Here is a 20,259-nt window from a genome sequence, read left to right as displayed (position 1 = left end):
TCAAGCGCTAGGGGCCCAAGTAAAGCGCTCCCAGGCGCTTAGTAGAAGCAAAGTCCAGGCAAAGTCCTTGAGGAGGTCAGGGGGGCAAGGCTGGGCCCAGAGCCAGCTCACTGGGCCTCCAGGCAGGGAGGCAGTCCAAGTGGCGGTCCTCCTGCCCAGCAACAGCAGCAGCCCCCTCAGGATCCTGGAAGAGAACAACATCTGTGGGGACACAGCCCCATTTTTATACTATGAAAACCTTTGTCTGTAGGTGCAGGGTGGGGGGAGAAACCAGTTGCAGCTGGTTTTGGAGCATCCTTGATAGCTCAACCACCCCTTTCATTCACTGGCTGGGCTAGGGTCATCAGTCGCACCACAGGGGGCGGAGCCAGCATTGTGTGGGGAAAGTCCAGGCCCATCAGGGACCAGGTGCAGCCCTCCCCAGCCATCAACATGCTAATCTCACACTCACCACCGGGCAGACCCATCCAGCCTTCCTGTAGACAGGCTCACCAGCCAGCTCCAGCCAATCACACGCCAGGAATATTTTACATTAATATGCCAACTCCTAGAAGTAGCATTTGTACACAAGACACACTCATGCCACATACATCATTGCGAAACATCAACTCTCACGAGTTCGCACATACCAAATTCGAGCATGCACACCTCACGCATCAGGAACTACCAGGGACACAGACATTCCCCATGCATTCCTATGGGAGGGCAGGCCAACCTTACTCCACACACCCAGAGTGTGCACGCACTTTCCACTGGGACACAGTGAAAGTGCGCAGAAACCAAAAAATCACTACCTCCAATTCATACTCACAAAGCAAAAAGTTTAGGGGTGAACCTGCCATAAAGGCCCGGGTCCAACATGTGGATATCTATTTTTGTAGGTGGCTCTATGTATGGGTGGCTCTGTCTGTGTGAGGGTGGCTCTGTGTAGGTGGCTCTATGTGAATGACTGTGTGGGTGGCTCTTTGTGGGTGGCTCTGTGTGAGTGGCTCTGTGTGGGTGTAAATGCAATAGGTCATGCATTTGCGAGCGATTAAGCTATTGGCAATGTAAACGACAATGCCATTTATTTATGATTTAAAAAAAAAAAATCATGAACAATGCCAATAGCTCTACCTGTAATAATACCCAGACCATTGCATTGTAAATGCTTGTTATTTTATAAAATTACGCTGAAGCAGTGATTTTGAGGAAAGGCATTATGCAAATGTGGGACAATTCCTTTTTTTTATTTTTTTTGTTTTGCGTGCCCGGGCCGATTTTTAATCCCAATCCAACCCTGTCTCCTAACACCATCTGGTATACTTGGTGAAATGTGAGACAGCCGCCTTACTTTTGACAACACTGCTTCGAGTCTTTTCTATGAGGAGGAGGAGGTGGGTGAACTGTGTGTGCCATTTCCATTGTGTGTAAAAGTAATACGGCAGACAAGCAACTTTTTTTGCTGTTTATTCACATTTGAAACAATGGCGGCACACCGCACTGCATACCCCCATTTGTACAGAAGTTGTTTGCCCGCCTTACTTGATGATTTTGTGGCCACGCAATGGACCACGAAACAGCTGCATACTCCTTACTGTAGTACTGGCAGCATGCTGAGCATACACTTATGCAAAAACCACAGTCGATGGACAGAATGCAGAACAATGTCATACATTCACCCCAGTACAGAGACCTGGGCCTAAATCCATCGTTTTTTTGCACTCCACACCACCCCAGTTCAGACATGGCCATATGCAACTCAGCCTTGACCCTGTGCCTCATGGGAACAGTCCAGCCCGAACGAGCATAGACTTAAGCAGCAACTACTTTGAAAGTATTCTTCACGTTCGCCCCAGATGACTTAACTGTTTACTAGAAGTGCCATTTGTACAAGTGTTGGAGCAGGTTTGAAGGGCGCGAGGTATGTTGTGGGACTTTTTTTAATTTTCCTTTACTTTTGTTGTTTTCATTGCTTGTTTTCTTTCATGGCCCGCATCACTGTGAAATAATGTCCATGTTATGGCAAGTGAAATGAACAGGAAGGCATAATCCGCTGCGAAGTGCCGCAAAAAAAGATCACTTCGCTGTAAGTACCGTCGGCCACATTGGGTATCTGGTTGCATGTGATTGGAGGGGGTCAAAAAAGGTCGATAGTCGCGTTTGTTCTCCAATTCAGTCAAAATTACTGATTAGGACTACTAAATAAGATACTTCAAGGTATAAAATACCTGACTTGATTCTCAGGTAATAAATGCAACTTTTGCATTTTTTTTGCCCAAACTCTTCCAGGGACCATTTACAGTTGCTGGCCACTAGGCAGCTTCTGCTTTCCAGGGTAGGGAGGTTGTGAATGATTCTCCGGAAAGAACACAACGGGCCTGCCACTGGAGAGGTGTGACCTCACCCTGACAGGAAGACCAAACAGGATGTAAGCCCAAAAGGCAACTTCAAAAGGAAAGCCACATCCCTGGGATGGATTCGGGAGCTCAACACACCAAGAAAAGGATTCTGCCAATTTAGGAGTGGGCTGAATGGTGCTTTTAGACCTAGCTGGAGGCCATACTTAACAGGAAGTCATCAGAAGGTGGAGGGCACCTGGTAGCTTATTGACTTGTAGTTGCCACATCCCAGAGGGCGAGAACTGGGCATAAATGTGGCACCCCTGGTATCCAGGCCTCAGATCACGTCTGAACTAGTGAGAAAAATGAAGGACTGCCCTGCTGTTCTCTGGACCCATTGGAGAGAGGCTGCTCCAAACACTGGACTGCACCGGCCTCTCCTTGGTCTAACAAAGATAGAACTGTGCCTGTGGTGCTCTGCTCAAGAAAACATCATCTCCAAGCCCCGGACAGAAGTGGTGACTCCAAGGGTCAGTTGACTGACTTCCTGTTAAAGCTACAGGGCACAAAAACTGAAGAAGCCTACCCTGGCACGTTGGTATTCCAGAACGCCTGATCGCCACTGACCGCCAAAGATCAGCAAGCCTTAAAAAGTTGCACCCGAGACTGTTGCACCAAGGAGAGTCATCAGAGTGCGTTTTAGTCACCCAACAAGGAAGTTGCCACCAGTTAAAGGGAACCGCTGGTTTTGCTGTATTCTGAGACCAGTAGACCCTTGCCAACTATTTTTTAACTGGACTTCACCCAGATTTTGAGGGACATCGACCCCTGCAGCCTAAATCACCTCACTGTGTTCATGTACCGAGGGATGGCCCCAGGAAGACCACTGTTACCGGCTCAGCATCTGGTTTACCTTAAATAAGGACCACTCCATCAAAGACTATGGCAGTATTCGGTTAGGCCATACGACCACACCATATAATAAACCACTTTCCTAATAAATGAAATCTTGGAGTTTACTGTATTAAGCAAGGGTTTATCCCTTTGATAAACCCTCGGATGGAAGATTTGCACTGTGAATCCTTGCTACACTCTCTTTTAATGGAATGATAGGCAACATTGTCTTCCAGAAACTTGTTAAAAACAAAAGAAAAATCTTTACATACATATAAATACATAGTGGTTCTTTGGGTCAGCCTCACTTATGTCTATTCGAGTGTCATTCACATTCTGTTTCTCTGGATTAACACATGCTGCATGGGGCAATAGGTTAGCCAGTTTCTGCCATTGCTTCTTTAGGTCTGGTGGTAACTGCGGTTTACCTAATCACGTGCACATCTGCCTGGAAATGAGTGCTCGTCAGCATCAGGGATGGTGGCCTATTCTTTAGTTTTCCATTTGTTTGTTTTATAGGTCCCCTTTCATTTCCTTTGCTTTTTAATAGTCTCTTGCGGCTACCTATGCAGTCTCACTGGGAGGCTTGCTTGCTGCTATTTTAATCTGCAGTGTGCTGTATCCTATCCGGCCATTATTCCTAAACTGGACTGTCATCTTTGTAAGATATTTTCCATAATATGTAATTGCTGTACCTCTGGTAACGGTCTTTAGGATCTTTGGAATGACAGACTGCATGTAACTCATTGAGTGCCTAAACTCGTCAGTGACTGAAGAAGTACTTTGTTAGAAGTAAAATTTATTGACATGGCCAGTACTCGTTATAAACATTGTGGGCCAATGTATGGGCGGCATGTCATGATGCATGTGTCAAAAGAGCTATTCTTTACAACATTTGCCCCCCCTCCGGCAGAAGGGCAGATCGTTATCCCCAAAATGCTCAGGCACCAGCGGAGGGATTACGATGCACGTTTATGACCGCTTTTTTATGGAGGTCAGGCCGCAATAGAAAGGCTGTCGGAAACGAACTCTGGGGGCCTCAACAGGACCCCTGTCCCCCTGCGGCCTCTTCTATGGGGCCTGGAGGGCACCTATGGTGCCCCCCCCCAAACATCCATGCATCGTGTGTCAGAAACTGCATGGTGCCTGCCACACGGTGCATTGGTATTTAAAAAGTGCATCTTTCCTATGGCGGCTTCGGCTGCAGACCGCAGCACAAGCCTCAATAGGAAAGCTATTCTTTCCGACCACCATGAAGGCAGTCTTATTCTGATTTGGGAAGCGGGACCACTAATTCCTTGACAGGTGGGCTAATTTCCAGCACAGTGTGTCTGACCGGCATCATAATGGGGCCCAATATGTCTAAACAAAGTGATTATATAGCCTTCAATTATCACGAAAGTTTAATCATTACACGTTCAGTACACACATGAAAGCGATCATGCATTTTTGATATGGGAAATGAAATGTAAACACAATCTACTTCCCTATGGTCTTTACATTCTTTAAAAGGTCTGGCAGATGTAAACCAAAAATATGGTAGGATCCATTGGAACTCCAAAGCAATCAATAAAATGAACACTTAAATTTCTTCCTTTTTGCCAGTCCTTATAAGCGGAGAAGCTGATCCTATAACCGGTTAGGAAGATACAGTACAATCAGTCATGGCTACCCTTCCGGCAAATATAACTAGGCAAGATGAAGGTAAAATCCACCAAAATGGAAAGCGAACAGATCATCTGTTTTTCTGTGCCACAAGACAAAGAGAAATACGAAAGTTGAAAAAGCTCCACAACGGAAAAAAGAGAAACAAAAACAAGACCAAAAAGACAAAAACTGGGTTGATAATCAAATTGCAGTAAAACGTAAAAATAACAAGTCTTTCTGGAGTATTGTAGCTATGTAAATGGTCATAAGAAAATCAGTCCAAGCGTCGCCAGCCTCATAACCAAATGGGAAAAACACATCCTTAAATTATATGAATTGAACATTCAAAACCAAGTCTCACCTGGCCAGTGCCCCTACCGAAAGGGCCAATCTGATTGGGACATGTTAGCCATATCGTCTACACAGATGGCCGTTTTTATTAAATCTGCCAGATCATCTGCAGCAATAAGACAAGACAACATATCAATCAAAGTCTTACAATCAAACCCTGAGGATTGGAGCACATTTTTAACCCCTCTCTTTCATTATTGGTTTGAAACTGGGACAATACCAAAATATTGGCGGGGGAGAATCATGGTCACCCTTTTCAAAAAAAAGGCTCCAGCTCCAATCCAAACAACTATAGACAAACTGCCCTCCTAGATGCTACTGGAAAGATCTTCCCAGCATGCGTATTGGACCACCTAAAAGACTGAGCATTTTGAATGGAGGGATTCCTATGGCACAGGCTGGCTTCTGCCCAGAACATTCGGTTACGGACAATATTGCTATCCTTCAGACTGTCCTTGATATGTTTGTAGTGTTAAAATCACACATAGTTTACTGCACTTTTATTGATTTTTTTGACCGCTTTTGATAGCGTGGATAGGCCAAAATTATGAGAAAAGTTAGAAAGTTTAGGGATTCCCCACAATTTCCTTACAATAATCATTTCTTTGCATACAGCAACATGGTGTTCAGTCTAAATGCGGGGTGAAAATGGTTTAACCAGACCAATTCCCACGATGAATGGATTGAAACAAGGTTGACTTCTTGCCCCCATGTTATTTTCGATTTATGTAGGTAACCTACTGGGGAACTTTTCCCAAAATATTAATTCTCCACCAAAATTAGCACAAAGCGTATTTCCATAGCCTAATGTATGTCGATGATAACGTTATACTCGATCGTACCCCAATTGGCTAACAAGGAATCTTAAACAAATCAAATCGATACACAAAAGAACAAAAGAGAACTTTTTGGTCTCTTACATTTCAAAAACCAAAATTTTACCTTTTGGAGGAAGAAGGAAATCTCTTCCTTTCACATGGTCACTGGGAGGTAACCCTATCGAGATAATCGAAGAATACGCTTATTTGGATTGAATTTTGTTTGTATAATTTACCAAATGCTCACCATTTTCAACATCTCAGGCGAAAGGCAGATGCCCATGTCGGGGCATTACAGACATATTATTGCTGCACTGGGAATAGACATTTCCAATCCCTACTGGAGGTTTACTGTATGAAAATCCCACCTATTCTATTTTATGCCCTGGACTATATACAGATTCAAACCTGGCAACCAGTAAAAGTGAAAGAAGGGATTATTCAACGGAAACTGCTAAAAGTCACCCAATCAGTCCCAGCACAAGCCTTACGTCTCAAGCTTTCTTTAAGTGTCATATGCTGGAGCCATTTCCAACATTATAAGGTGGGCTTTTAACCCTTTACTTGCTGTCCCTGGCTCCCTAAGATACATATTAAAATTGGAGACTTTTAGAGTTCAGTCAACACAGCATACTTTCAACAGAAACCTTAAAATAGCCCTCGATGCATCCCAATATACTGTAGCACTTTTGCGGGCTTGGTCCCCAGCCCACCTGAAGCTCTTTTGAAAATATCTGACGCCAAGAATACGTTTTGAATTAGATATGGAGAACTGTAAGCAATTAAAGCACTATAAACAATTTGCGTACAATATAGTATATTTTATTTGTATTTTTATTTAATGTGATTTTATGTAGCGTAAACTTTACCCGAAGGTGTCAGAGCGCTTTACATAAGAACCAGTTGCAAAACATAAGGATTTAAGATTACATGCGTTACATAAAAGATACAAACAGAAAAATTTGCAAATGTACAAGATGTAAAGTCTCACAAGGAAAAGATACAAACAGAAATAAAAATTGCAAATGTACAAGATGTAAAGTCACACAAGGAAGAGATACAAACAAAGAAAAATTGCAAATGTAAAATAGTAAAGTCACTCAAGGAAGAGATACAAATGGATATACTCTAAGAGTCACATAGGAATGGTAGAGAGTACAAAGGTCTACTGCATATACTAGTGATTAGAGTTATTTCTATATACATATATATATACACATAGATGTTCTCAGGTCAAGACCCCCCCAAAAAAAGTTCTCAGGTCAAGACCCCCCCCCCCCCCAAAAAAAACCCCAGAAGAGCAGAGTTCCATCAAGTGGGGTCGGAGGGGGGACGCAGTCACAGCACCAAGGGAGGGTGGGAGGGATACAAGGGTATGGAGAAAAGGCAAATCAGAAAAGGGAAGAAACATTTGAGGATCGTCAAGGGGGAAACGAGGGAATAGGGTAAAGGTCAAGGGAATGGACAAAATGGCGGGTCGGGGTCCAGATAAGAGAGGCCGAGAACAGCAGCGAAATGGCGGCCAGGACAAAAGAAAAAGTAAAGAGGTCCATGAGAGTCCGTGGCGGGACAGGCCGCTCCAATGAAGAGTGTTCTCTGGGGGCCTGGGGTGGGCATGTTCCGGAAGGTTTGGCCAACTACAGTCGTCCGGGACCTGGCTGAGGTCCCCCACACGCGGTGCCTGCTATGCGCTGGGGTCTCTTGCCTTAATTGCCTCATCACCGCTGCAGCCCCGGTACCTTAGGGAGGCTGCCTCGCCGCCTTCTCCTGTGCGCCTGCGGCTCTGCCTTTCGCTCCGCCACGGCGATCCCTGTCCTCGCTACCCGGGACTGGAGCAGTCTTCACCTCGCTTTTTGCCCCGCAGCCGCAGCCTCACATGTTTCGCACTGCGTGGCGGTGGGGAAGTGTTGGCGCTCCACTGGTCTGTTCGCACTCTACTTTCCTCTCCCCTCCCGCCCGTAGCAGCATGTCCAGTTCCTTCACTGCGCGTGCTTTGAAGCGCATTTGTTAGCCTCGAGGTGCTGGTTAGAAATGCTTGAATTGTCACACATCTCTCGGGGAGGCCATCTCCTTCAGCTAGAATGCTGCTGGTGCCTCGGATCCTCTCCCGGCCGGCCCCACGCACCACACCGCGGCCCCAGAGGGCGGCCGACCCGACAGAGCCCATGCCCCTACGGGTCACCTACAAGGCAGAGCTGGAACCCCCCCCCCCCCCCCCCCCCCCCCCCGGCAGTCCCTGTACCTGGCGCTCCGGGACCTGCCCCAGCTGCGAGACGGCCTCCTCCGCCAGACAGCCTATCCTCGATATTCTGGAGCGAGGCTGTCTACCCATCCTCTTAAGTGAAGCACAGAAAACAACCCCTTGGGAATGCACGGGTCGACTCACCATGCACTTCCTCTACCTATAAAATGAGAAGATCTGGCATCTGGCCAAACCATGGCAGAAGATCTGTTCCCATGAACCTCTAAATCAGTCCATTGGAGTGCGATAAGTAGAGGGTGAGCGTTGTTCCATAAATCCATAGACTTAGATTCCAGAGACAATTTTTTATTTTATAAAGTTTACTCAATGTCGTAGTTATTTTTCATTTTAGTTTAATACAAAATACATTAAGTTGTGGATAACAGGAACATAGGCTATGATTTCCGGCTATCAGTGCTCCATAACATGTGTAAGATGATGACACAAAAATGTTCAGTTTTAAGGTATAATTCAGGCACCAGAAATATAACATTCTCATAACACTGGTAAAAAGAGTGCTTGGAAAGTCCCTATCTAGCGATAATGAGGAACTTAAACGCAAATGGTGCTGTACAGGATGTGTACCAGAGCTTGCCCAAAACCCCCCTTGCAGGCTGCCACGTAAGGAAGGACACATGGGGTCATGCTGTTGAGCTGTCACAGGGCAGATTAGTATAACATTGACAGTATAAATAGAACACACCACAAAAAAACGAACAGGCTCTAGGCGCTAATTAGCTATCATTATTATCATCCCACTCAGTAATCCACAATTTATAAACTATGCAAGGACACAAGCCTTAAGTCTTTCTGCCCGAATCCACCCGTGATCATCAGTTTACAACCAGTCCTGCAGGAGGTGCTTTCTGTAGGAGTCATCCAGCGGGTTAATTTTTAGAAATGTAAATAGGATCCTGCAAATATGTGGTCCAATATGCAGGTTGTGGAAGAATTAGTAGCATTGTTACACAGGAAATACAAGCAACAAGTACAGGTATTATTAGGACAGTTTCATCGCTGCCAAGGTTTCAGATTGCTATTTGTGACATTCTCATAATTTCAGTTTAATTATGAGTGACATTTCCGCGACTAAGAGTGAAACTTTCTTGCAAGCAAAATAAAGCAATAAAGATGAGGGAAGTATATAAATATCAGCAAATAAACTCATTTCAGCAACGAGAAACTCTAAGACAGGGGTCCCCAATCAGTGTCTCGTGAGCTACTGTAGCTCGCCAGCTACATCTGAGTAGCTCCTCTGTGTGCAGCCCAGCTTATTAAATTAGAAAGCTTTTGCTTGGTTGAATTAAAATACATATAACAACTTTAGTAATATTGGTAGCTCTCAATGCGTTTAAGTGAATGAATGAATTAAAAGAATTTTATAACGCGCAAACGTAGCCCCAAAAGGGCATCAAGGCGCAAAGTAGCTCTCAGCACAGAAAAGGTTCAAGATCCCTGCTCTAAGAAGATCTTAAAAGTACTGCACAGGACCAGAAATGGAAGGGCACTAACCTGGTACACTGACAGACTCTCGGTGGGGGTGGCAAGTGGTAACTACTTTACTTACCAAACTCTGTTCTTGTTGATCAGATCTGTTCAGTCAGGCAGCCGCAGCGCTGCGTGACTGGCCTGAGCGACTGACTGCAGCAGGTAGGCAGCAGGCTCAGGATGCCTCCAGCCCCCCCTCCATGGCAATCATCTTTGGGTTTGCCTCCGGTGCCTAGTTAGTTCTGGCAGTCTGTCCGAGTTCTCTCCTGGCAGCCGCTGCAACCCAACCAGACGGTCAGTGAGTGTGGCGGTCATGGGTCATCACTTTAACCACTCACTGCACTATCCTGACCTGGATCAGCAATCCTGAATTGTTCGCAAGCGGTCCAGCCTGTGTGAATACTAGTCACTCAGCACTGCAACCCCCGAGCACTATCTTCAGTTTCAGTTAGAGCAAAGAGTAAGGCATTGTATCCTTCTTCTGCGAGTAGGAATCCTCCCTTTAAAAGTATATTCCTCTAAATGGAACCCCCTTGAAAATCGCTCAGGTAATTGTGACTTTTGTTATAGTAGAGAACAAGACCTTTCTCATGTATTGTTAATCTGTCCAAATACGATCCTGGTAGAGGCTTGGTGACGATTTATCAAATTTTAAAGACGAAAAGAATGTCTGGGGGTCAAAAAATGCTACAATCCTACTGTGTAAACATCAGAATAGGTGCTGTGAGATGGACAGAAGTAAGACTACTATGTGAAAGTATGTGTCATACTGCACTTAAATTCCTGAGTCTGGAAAAAAGTGCCCATCAGCTCCCGCCCGGTACCGCCCTACATCATTTGGGCTCTCCTTACCCAGGAGAAAGTACAGTCTGTCTATGAACGTGATATTTGACAGACTGACAACTTCAAGAAAATCAAGAGTTGTACATTGGGTTGGACAGGAAAGTTTTGTATATCCGGGTAGCTGAATTACAGTGCCAAAAATACATTTTGTGATAATAAAGTGCAAGTATTAAAATTAGGTAGTAGTTGAGTGGATATGAGAATTATTTTATTAAGTTCCCTGAATACTCCCAATATAAAAAAATAGGAAAACAAGCAGATTTGACATAATATCTGCAAGTCAGTAGGGTCAACATGTTTCAGCAAATGTGACTCTAAATATGTCACTGCTTTCTTCAGGACCTAGATGTTAATGGCTACTGCACAAAAATGGAAAAATATCCCCTGTATATTTTTCTCGGTGTTACTCAGTCCTCTCCTCCGTGACTAATAATGAAAGAAAAAGAAAAAGGAAACAATTCACCACAGCAAACGCAAACACAGTAAAATTAGCACTTGGGCATAACCATATAGTTTAGCCATATGATGTAAGTACTTCATCATATCCATAGAGATGGTCAAAAAAATCACCTTTATCTCATATCTAGACTTTTAGCCATCTTACCTAATTGGTAGGAGGAATTGCATCACCCCACCTGGCTGCTGCTCGGGTATGAGGAGCACCGCTCTAGTAAAAACACAAAACAAAATAAACCACTTAAACTAACTCCAAACAGTGACACATCCTCTGCAATTTAGATTCAGTCTTAATAAGTTTATGTACTTTCAAGTCCAATTGAATGGACAGAACATTAGGTCATGTTCCTCGAATTGTAGTATGCTGCGCAGTGATTATCTTAAGGTATTGCTCGTCAATCTTGGGCTCACTTAATGTGCTCAAATAGTTGTTGAATTGAGCTTGTTTATGCACAAACAGATAAATGCACTAGCGAATCGATATTCCTAATGCATACATCATGCCCAGTATGTCACACAACATTGCTTGACAAACCTGCGCATACTTAGTATAGTGAAAAACCCTTTTTATTCCCCTATTCTCATGCGCATATTGGTACGCTAACACATCCTTCGCACGCATTCATCAAGGTCTCCAGCCGGAGACTGACTACAATATGCCCCAGCCGGTTTAGATTATTACAAGGCACTAACCTTCCAGTCGGTACACCGGGCGTCCCTCTAAGCAATCGGGGGGGGGCGCCGGTGTGTAGTACAGACGCCATTTTGTTTGCTGCACGTGAGTAATAATCTAAACCGGCTGGTGCATATTATAGTCGGTCTCCGGCTGGAGACCTTGATGAACGCGTGCAAAGGATTTGCTCGCGTACCAATATGCGCATAAGAATAGGGGAATAAAAAGGGTTTTTATAATCACGCATTCTGTATTTGTCGACCTCAATATGCCATACCCTGTTTAAGTTTTTAATGAGTTTAAGTGCAAATATAACTGTTTTATACTTATGTACTTGTATTTGTTGACCTCAGTTGAGGTCTGAATCAAATAAAATTGATTGATTGATTGATATAACCTTCCACGCAAGCACACTAAAATATCTGAATTTTTATTATTTGTTTTTGCAATTTTGAAAAGCATTTAATGCGTCTTTTCCCCAGTTTTAACTTGTATTGGTGAGAACTTTCTCTTATGAATATAGACAATATAAACATTTGTAATATGTGATTGACAACAAGGAACCTAATACAGGTTACTTATGGAATTATTTTGTATCAACCGAACCACTTTTATTTAAACATTTATAGATGGTTTAGCATTATGAGGATAAGGAAATTATATTTTATGGCACTACAGTTCTTACTATCGGTGTGCTATTTTGCTATGACTTGTCGCTATGCCTATTCCAAGTTTCTGTGCCAATTATAGGAGCGAAGATCTGTTGCTGTAATGTTTACTGTGTATCTGTGTAGTGTGTCTGGTACATGATTTGAAAAGGTATGGGAATGTAGATGGCTCTACTGGTTTGCACGTTCAGTATAGTGTAAGGTCAATCCACAGAGTTGTGACAGCCTCCTATTTCGCGTTACTTTCCCACAACAGCAACTTCTCGTTTTTCCTAATACCTGAATACTGGTTTGCTTTTTAGGAGAAACTGCATCTTCACCTGTCCCAGCCGTTTGCCAAGCATCAGGAAACAACACTGAGCTGCTGAAAGGTAAGCATGCACTAGAGTATTTAAATGCACATAACAAAATAGTACGAGGTCAGCTGGTGCCTGAGGTTAAAATTGGTTATTTTATCAAGGAGAGCCTGCAAACTGCCTTTTCTGATTCGAAGATTTGCATTGTCAGTTTTGCAAAAAATTGGCAAGTGGCTTGTGCCCACAAGCCAAGTTATAAAAGATGCTTACACAGAAGGCCAGCACACCTGTCCACATTCGTCTCCATTTCTTGCTTGGAAACTGCACCATATAGCAACTGCTGAAGGAGGATCAATTTGTGAGATTGAACGTGGATGCAAGGAACAATGACATTCACCAGAGCTCGCTGGTTTGTAATATAACATAACGTGTATTTGTAAAGCGCACTTTCACCCATAGGTATCTTGGCGCTGAATAACAGATGTTTGTTGTTATCCAACTCAATGGTACTCATTTTATCGCCCTCAGATGGAAGAAAGGCTGAGTGGACCTGCTGGGATTTGAACATGTGACCATGATGTCACACACAGGCCCTTGCAGTGGACACATTAGTCCTCTGAGCCACCAGACCCGGCAGCTGCTTCAGGGCTGTTCTTTATATATGCTACTGAATGAGAACTGTAGATATTGTTAATCTGCGTTTCCTTCTGTTACTTTGGGTCCTCAAATGCTAAATCACAGCTTTATTTTCATTTGCATTGAGCTTGAGTTTTTGAATGCTTGGTAACGGGCGATCACAGTTAGAAAGTTAAAAGCTGAGATGCAGTACATAAGTGGTAATTGAAACAGTACAGTAAACAAATATATGTCACCTCAGCAGTGACTCCTCGAGGAAATTGATCTAAAATCGCTGCTGATAATCCAAATTTGCCAATCCAGTTTCACTCATTTTTTCTCTTTCTTCTTTTCACCACACCTGTCTCTTTGGAGCCAAACGGAAAATAACATTTGGAAATTCATCAAACAGAATCTTAAAACTCTAGTACCTCTCACATAATCCATTTTGTATTGTTTTACGCACAATGTCATTTACTTCTTTCCTTAAACCTTCCTTTTTACAATTTCATATTTTTATTGGCTAAACGGTTATTGTACTACAAATTTCTCAAGGGGGTGTATTTTATGTTATTTTTACTACCAATCGTATTTTACTGCTCTTCCGCAGAGGTTCTTCAATGGACGCAATCAAGCATATTAAACAAAGGAAATATGGGAAGTATGGGGTATAAGTAAGTTCAATTCGGGTGTGCTAAGAGCAGAAAGCAGTATGAGTGGAATTCTTCACAAGCATGTAGAGGAAGAAGGGGTAGGACAAGTGGACGGACAAGCAAGGTGAATAAATATTCAAACTAAGCAGTAGAGCACATGCAAAAGAAAAACACAATGTTTTTATGTACATATTTCTTTATAATGTGTGTTCCGCAATTTATTTGCTGGTGGGCATAAAGAGGGCTAAACACAATCACATCCGTAGGGAATATTTAGTAGCTGTGCACATTGTCAGGGGCAACCCTTGAGTACTTGTATTAAAAGATGAAATACGTTTGTTTTTACTGGTTTCATGAAGGGTTGGTTTGTGTTAGATATCGTTTGAAAGAAGGGTCCAAATCATTAGGCCTATTACAGAAAATCACTTGTTCCCTTCCAATGCCGTTTTTGTCATTTGGTTTGTCAGGAACATCTGGTCTACTGATCTGAAGGACCTCTCCTGAGATGCAACTTGTCTAGCAAGTCACTATGCGCTGATCCGTGAAGACTAATGTTAGTTAAGCTATTACAAAAAAGACAAATAAAGAAAAAATAGAACAAGAGTGAAAGTCACACACAGGTGCAAATGAAATCATCATAATAACATGAATATCCTTACAAGCCTTAATAAAAATGAAATTAAAAGAAATAGAGACATAGAAACAAGTGGTACATTCAGGCATTGAAACTGTGCAATTTCATCTGTATGCAATTGCAATTCTTCCCTTATTTGCAAAGTTGTGTAGCCTAGGTAAGGCAGATACACCCACATCTCCATTTCACTAAAGTTTTGAATCTACCGTAAAATCACCAAAAAGCCACGTCAATGGCATGGGTTGAACTGAGAAATTATGTGGTCTTGCCACTCCTTACAGTTGAACAGGAGAAACATGCGGGCGATATCTGAATAAGAATTCAAGGTAGTATTCACCACTTCCAGTGGGTAGACATACACCTAAATTAGTAGCACATTCAGAAAGCAACGTTAAATAGAATTTCTCAGAAATAACAGCTAATGGCATCCCTCTGAATCATCCAAGCTATCACCCACACCCGCTCTTATCACTTCACATGATCATCCATCACACCTCCTTTCAACTTACTATCCACAGTCTCTCTTTATAGCCATATTCCTCTTTTACATACTGCGTCCACTCTGCTTTCTCCTCAAACCTTTAGGTTCATTTTTGTAGCCCATATTCTCTTCCCACCCCCTCGTCCCCTGATTTCCAGCATGCACTCCATCTATTCTTAATTTTCTCCTTAAGCAAGCTCTCATTCCTCATCTTACACAGTCCCTCCATATGTTCTCTCCTCCACACTCGTACCTCTGCTTTTCAGCCCTTATTCCATACTGGAGGTTCCCACGAACACACTAAAATAATCCTTTTCTTTTTTTTAATAAAAAGGACGCAAACCTTCACGAACAATTCGTGGTATGCCCAATGGGGGTTTGCTGTTCACTGACAAAGATTGTTGCAATGAGGGCTCTCCACAAGCTATTTTTGCTGATGATTTGTGTTGTTGGAGAGTTCACTTGTGTATAAAAGTCATATTCCATGTAAGTAGAATTGTACCTGACGCAGGTCACAAACTGAATAGAATTGTGTATTGTAGGCTGTTTATTATTTATATTTGCCCCCTAATACAAGTCGGAAACATATTTCTGCCCTTGCTATCTGCCCAGTGGGGTCAAGGCCATCGCCAGGACATATAGTGACTTCCAATGTTCCTGCCTACGTCATTGTCCATTCTAGAAGGTATGTTCCTATGAGTCAAGAATACACTATTGGAGGAAATGAAAAAAGGATGACACCTTCCTTTCCCAGTTTAAAACATGGCGGTTTAGATGAGTCCCCTTGGACAGAAAAGTGTAGAAAAGTACAGATATTTGTTACATATTAGCCAAAGAAGCTTCCTATCATGACATTTGTACTTGTTGTGTGATGAAGTGAAGATAGCACTCTGTGTACTCTTCTTTACAGCTCAGCCCGAACACACTTCTGCCAGCACATATAAGATAAACTGTGAGTAGTTATTCTGTAATCAAATCATATGTGGGTGTTACTACACTCATACAATTGGATGTGTTGTTATACTTCCATCAAGTGAGGTCATAGAAAGAGTGTTGAATAGTCTAATCTCTTTGATAGGCGGCTGTCAAAGCCTGCTATATTTGTGCACAATAAGTTACTAAGGAAAGTACCCAGAATATGTCCCTGGAGGCAAGGCTCAAGCCGAAGACACACGCGGGTTAAAGGCGTCTACACATTCTTTCCACAGGGTGGACCCCGTCCACCAAGCCAAGAAGTTGGGACCCACAGAAATATCTTGAACTCGCCCCAATTTAATTTTAACCACATCAGCGCGGTGCAGATTCCTGCGCTGTGCTGAACGTTCTAATGAGCCAACGGGCTCATGACGGAACGATTTCGTCTTGAGCACAGGCCAACCGACGCTCATGACGGAACCGTTCCGTCAATAGCATCGAAGGGGTTAAGACATATTCTCATTTAGTGAAAAAATGTCCAAAAAAATCAGGTAATGCAGTAATACATTAGTCAAAAATATTTTAAGTGCCTATTTGTGTGCATCTGTAAACTGATTGAAAGATATTAAACTGTCTGTGCTTTGGTTATGTATTGAAAAATAAACTTGACAGTCTACCTAAGCATCTTGCTCTTGGAAGTTATTAATGACATATCTGCCCTACCTTTCTACACTATTAACTTGGGTAGGGTCCACAAGAGCTTGTCATTCAGTTCACTGTGATTAGTAGTAAGGCTGAAAATATGTGTTCGAGGCATGTGAGCTGTAGATCACATGCTATGTATAGATCTAGTGTTGGTTCCGGATGTTTGCACTTTGTTTTTGTTCGAAGAAGTCTTTCCAGTCACAAGGTAGGTGGCTCCTCCTTTTGGTGATAGTGCGCAAGGACATTGACTCCATCCTTAGATTGTATTTTTCCGCCATCGGGTTCGGATGTGTATTGCTGCGCTCCGATTCTGCACTGTTTCTCGGACCCCTTCGACGCGCAATCCATACCCTCGACGGTATTGTTATTGATCGCGGTTCCCCATTCGTCGCGTATCGTCTCAACTTTAACATCTTTGATTGGAAAACTCATGGAAGGCCGCCGGGCCTACCAGCTCCGACCGCTCTAGCAGTCAATGGAACAGACTCCCTTCAAGTTATGTCCCGCAAGTTGTGCTAAGTTTCCATGCACTGCCTTGCACGAAGTGTGCAACCTCTGTCTAGCCCCGGAACATAACGATGGGAAAGGACTCTTCATGATCGTCGTCACGAGATGCAAGAGCAAAGCGGCTCCGTACCGGACATCTTGGGAGAAGATTCCGTCTCCGAACATCATGCCCAGGGAGCCGAAGAAGAAGAAGACGAAGAAGAAGAACACTTCTCTGTGTCCTAGGCCGACTCAGACATCAAAGAAGAGGAGCAAGTTACTCTGGGTCAGAGTATAGTGAGTAAAGACAACCCCTTGCCCCCCCCCCCCCCCTAATGACCTAAAACAAAGGCTCCTATCCGTCCTCTGTCTTCGATCGGGCCAAGGTCGGCACTGCAAAAAGTTTTGGGTGCCCGACCTCGGGCCTGGCTCAGAAACATAAAGAAATCCTTACAGTTCTGGCTCGAACCAACCTCATCTCTGTGCCAACCCGACACCTTCGGCACCTATACACAAGTCCAAGCCGACATCACTGGGGCCAAAACCTTTGACGAGGAAACAGGCAACCAAGGATAAAGAGACTTCGTCTGAAAAGCCTCGGTCCGATAACTCTATTTTGGATCCGAAGCTGAAAAAAATAGTGATTTACCTGATGCATGGCATATTCAGGCATCTCTACCCGAAAATTAGGCCTACCAGAGGACTACCACATCCCTCTAAAGAAGATAAGTTAGGGTACTAACCCTTCTCCTCCTTACATCCCACCTACTTATGTTATTAATCCTAATTTACTCATTATACCTGAAAATTCACCACCACCAACTTTAAGTGACCCACAAGATGATGGGGACGGAGATGGGGATGACAATCCAGATCCCCCACAGGACACTGATCCTTGCCAGGATTATCACACTTATCCAGATCAAGTTAATAATCCAGAGTTGTACCCCTCCAGGCCCTCCACAGCAGATGACAACATTGGATACGTTGAGCTCCTTAATAGGTCTGCTCAATATCACGGGGTGGAATTACAATCAGAACCATTAGAGCAGGATTTCCTCTCTGAGACCCTTAGCTCCTCTCACAGTCACTCATACATTACCCATGCTCAAAAGCATGTTAAGGCACACTGATGACATTTTCAAAGACCCTGTCTGGGCAAGAATTATTACTCCTAGGGTGGAGAAAAAATATAAGCCTGCACCCACCGACCCTACATAAATCAATGTTTAATTACCTTTAGACTCTCTTGTAGTCTCTAATGCTTGCAAGAGAGCCAACTCCCAACGTCAGGTGAAGCTCCTTCTCCAGATAAGGAGGCAACGATCATTGACACCTCATGCAAAAGAGTAGCTTCACAAGCAGCTAACCATTGGCGTATTGCCAATACTCAAGCTTTGTTGGCTCGTTATGAAACGGCTCACTGATAAATTAGAAAAACTTATGCAGTTCTTACCCGACGAACACAAGACTAAAGTTAATGACCTTATTCAAAAGGGTAAGCTCATTACAAATACCTCTATCAGGTGTGCTCTAGATGCGGCAGACACAGCAGCCTGTACAATTAACACCAGTGTACTCTTACGAAGGCATGCTTGGTTGAGAGTTTCAGGATTCAAAACTGAGGTTGAAATAGTTCTTATATAGCGCATGGCTACCCGGAAGGATCCTAGCACTGAACAGTGGCTAGAAGCACAACTTCCTAGGTGAAGAGCCAGGTCTTTAACTGTTTTCGGAAGGTGAGATGGTTGGGCTCTCTATGAAGGTCCAATGGGAGAGCGTTCGAAAGTCTGGTGGCTTTGTAAAAAAACAACCAGCCGCCACTTCTGACCTTCTTAATCCTGGGAACGACTGCTAAGTGGAGTTCATCGGAGTGGAGTTTTCTGTTCGACCTGTAAGGGCAAATCATGGCTTTGTTAATGGAAGGTCCGCTCCCTTCCAGAGACTTATGGGCGACACAGAGAGCCTTGAAGTTAAATCTCTCCTGCACCAGGATCCAGTGGAGGGAGCGTAACGCAGGCCTTGCAGAGCAACGATTCGGGGTCCCTGTCAGAAGTCTTGCTGCACGATTTTGTATATCTTGCAGTTTAGCGACCACTGATTCTGGCGCCTCTAAATAGAGGGCATTCTCAAAGTTTATCCTTGAGAGGATTAAAGCCTGGATCAGCAGTGTTTTTGCTTGGAATGGTAGCAAGGGGAGGAGTTTATTGATCGTTTTAAGTAGGCCATAACATGAGGTGGCCGTCTTCCTAGCCTGTACTTTAAAAGTGAGGTACTGATCTAGCCAGACTCCCTAACTTTTTTTCTCAGTTTATGGGGCTGGCATCGGGCCCATACACGGCGGTCACATTGTACTTGCTTTAAAATTTAGGGGATTGCCGAGAATCATAGGCTCAGTTTTTTCAGCATTGAGCTTTAGGTGAGACAGGCTCATCCATTTGGCAACTTCCTCAAGACAGGCTTGGAGATTATTGCAGGACTGGTTGGGCTGATTGAATGTTACGACCAACTGTGTGTCGTCGACATACGTTACTATACGGATATCGAAGCGGGATACAATATCTGCCAACTGTGCCATAAAGACATTACAAAGAGTCTGACTCAGGGAAGAACCCTGAGGCACTCCACACTGTAATGGAATGGGATTTCACCTTCAAAAACTTGGAGGTACAAACCTTCATCCTCACCCATCCCTTTGATAGGGAACATCTATTTGGACCAGCAGTTGACACCTTGCTGGAAAAAATGAAAGATACAGAGGTGGCAAAGTCCATGGGGGCTTTGCAGTCACACATCAATAGAGGGTCCTTTTGCCACTCCTTTTATAGGCCTGGCTCTAAAAACATATCCACAGACACTAACTACTCCTCTTACAAGGGTAATACTCCATCCCTTTCACCAAGAGGTTATTTCAGAGGAGGTTTTAGAGGGATCAATAGTAAGGGAAGAAACAGAGGCAACTCCACACGCTCTTCCCCATCCAGCAAGAAACAGTGACTTCCATCCCGTACCCCGATAATTCCATTCCTGTCTGGGGACGTTTAATCCAATTTCTCCCTGTCTTGAACTCCAT

At 43.7% G+C, this 20,259-nt stretch overlaps 1 protein-coding gene across 4 annotated transcripts in view; it reads left to right on the top strand.

Moving 5' to 3' along the window:
- Positions 1-20,259, top strand: part of LOC147705857 (uncharacterized) — a 233,116-nt gene that overhangs the window by 200,382 nt on the left and 12,475 nt on the right. For all 4 annotated transcript variants that reach the window (XM_086932296.1, XM_086932297.1, XM_086932298.1 and 1 more), the window contains one exon: positions 12,704-12,772. In XM_086932296.1, coding sequence (XP_086788422.1) covers positions 12,704-12,772 — 69 coding nt within the window. The remainder of the gene's footprint in view (positions 1-12,703; positions 12,773-20,259) is intronic.

This window comes from Lissotriton vulgaris, chromosome 7 (genome assembly GCF_964263255.1).
Source record: "Lissotriton vulgaris chromosome 7, aLisVul1.2, whole genome shotgun sequence".
Lineage (NCBI taxonomy): Eukaryota > Metazoa > Chordata > Amphibia > Caudata > Salamandridae > Lissotriton > Lissotriton vulgaris.
This window is presented reverse-complemented; position numbering and strand designations above follow the sequence as displayed.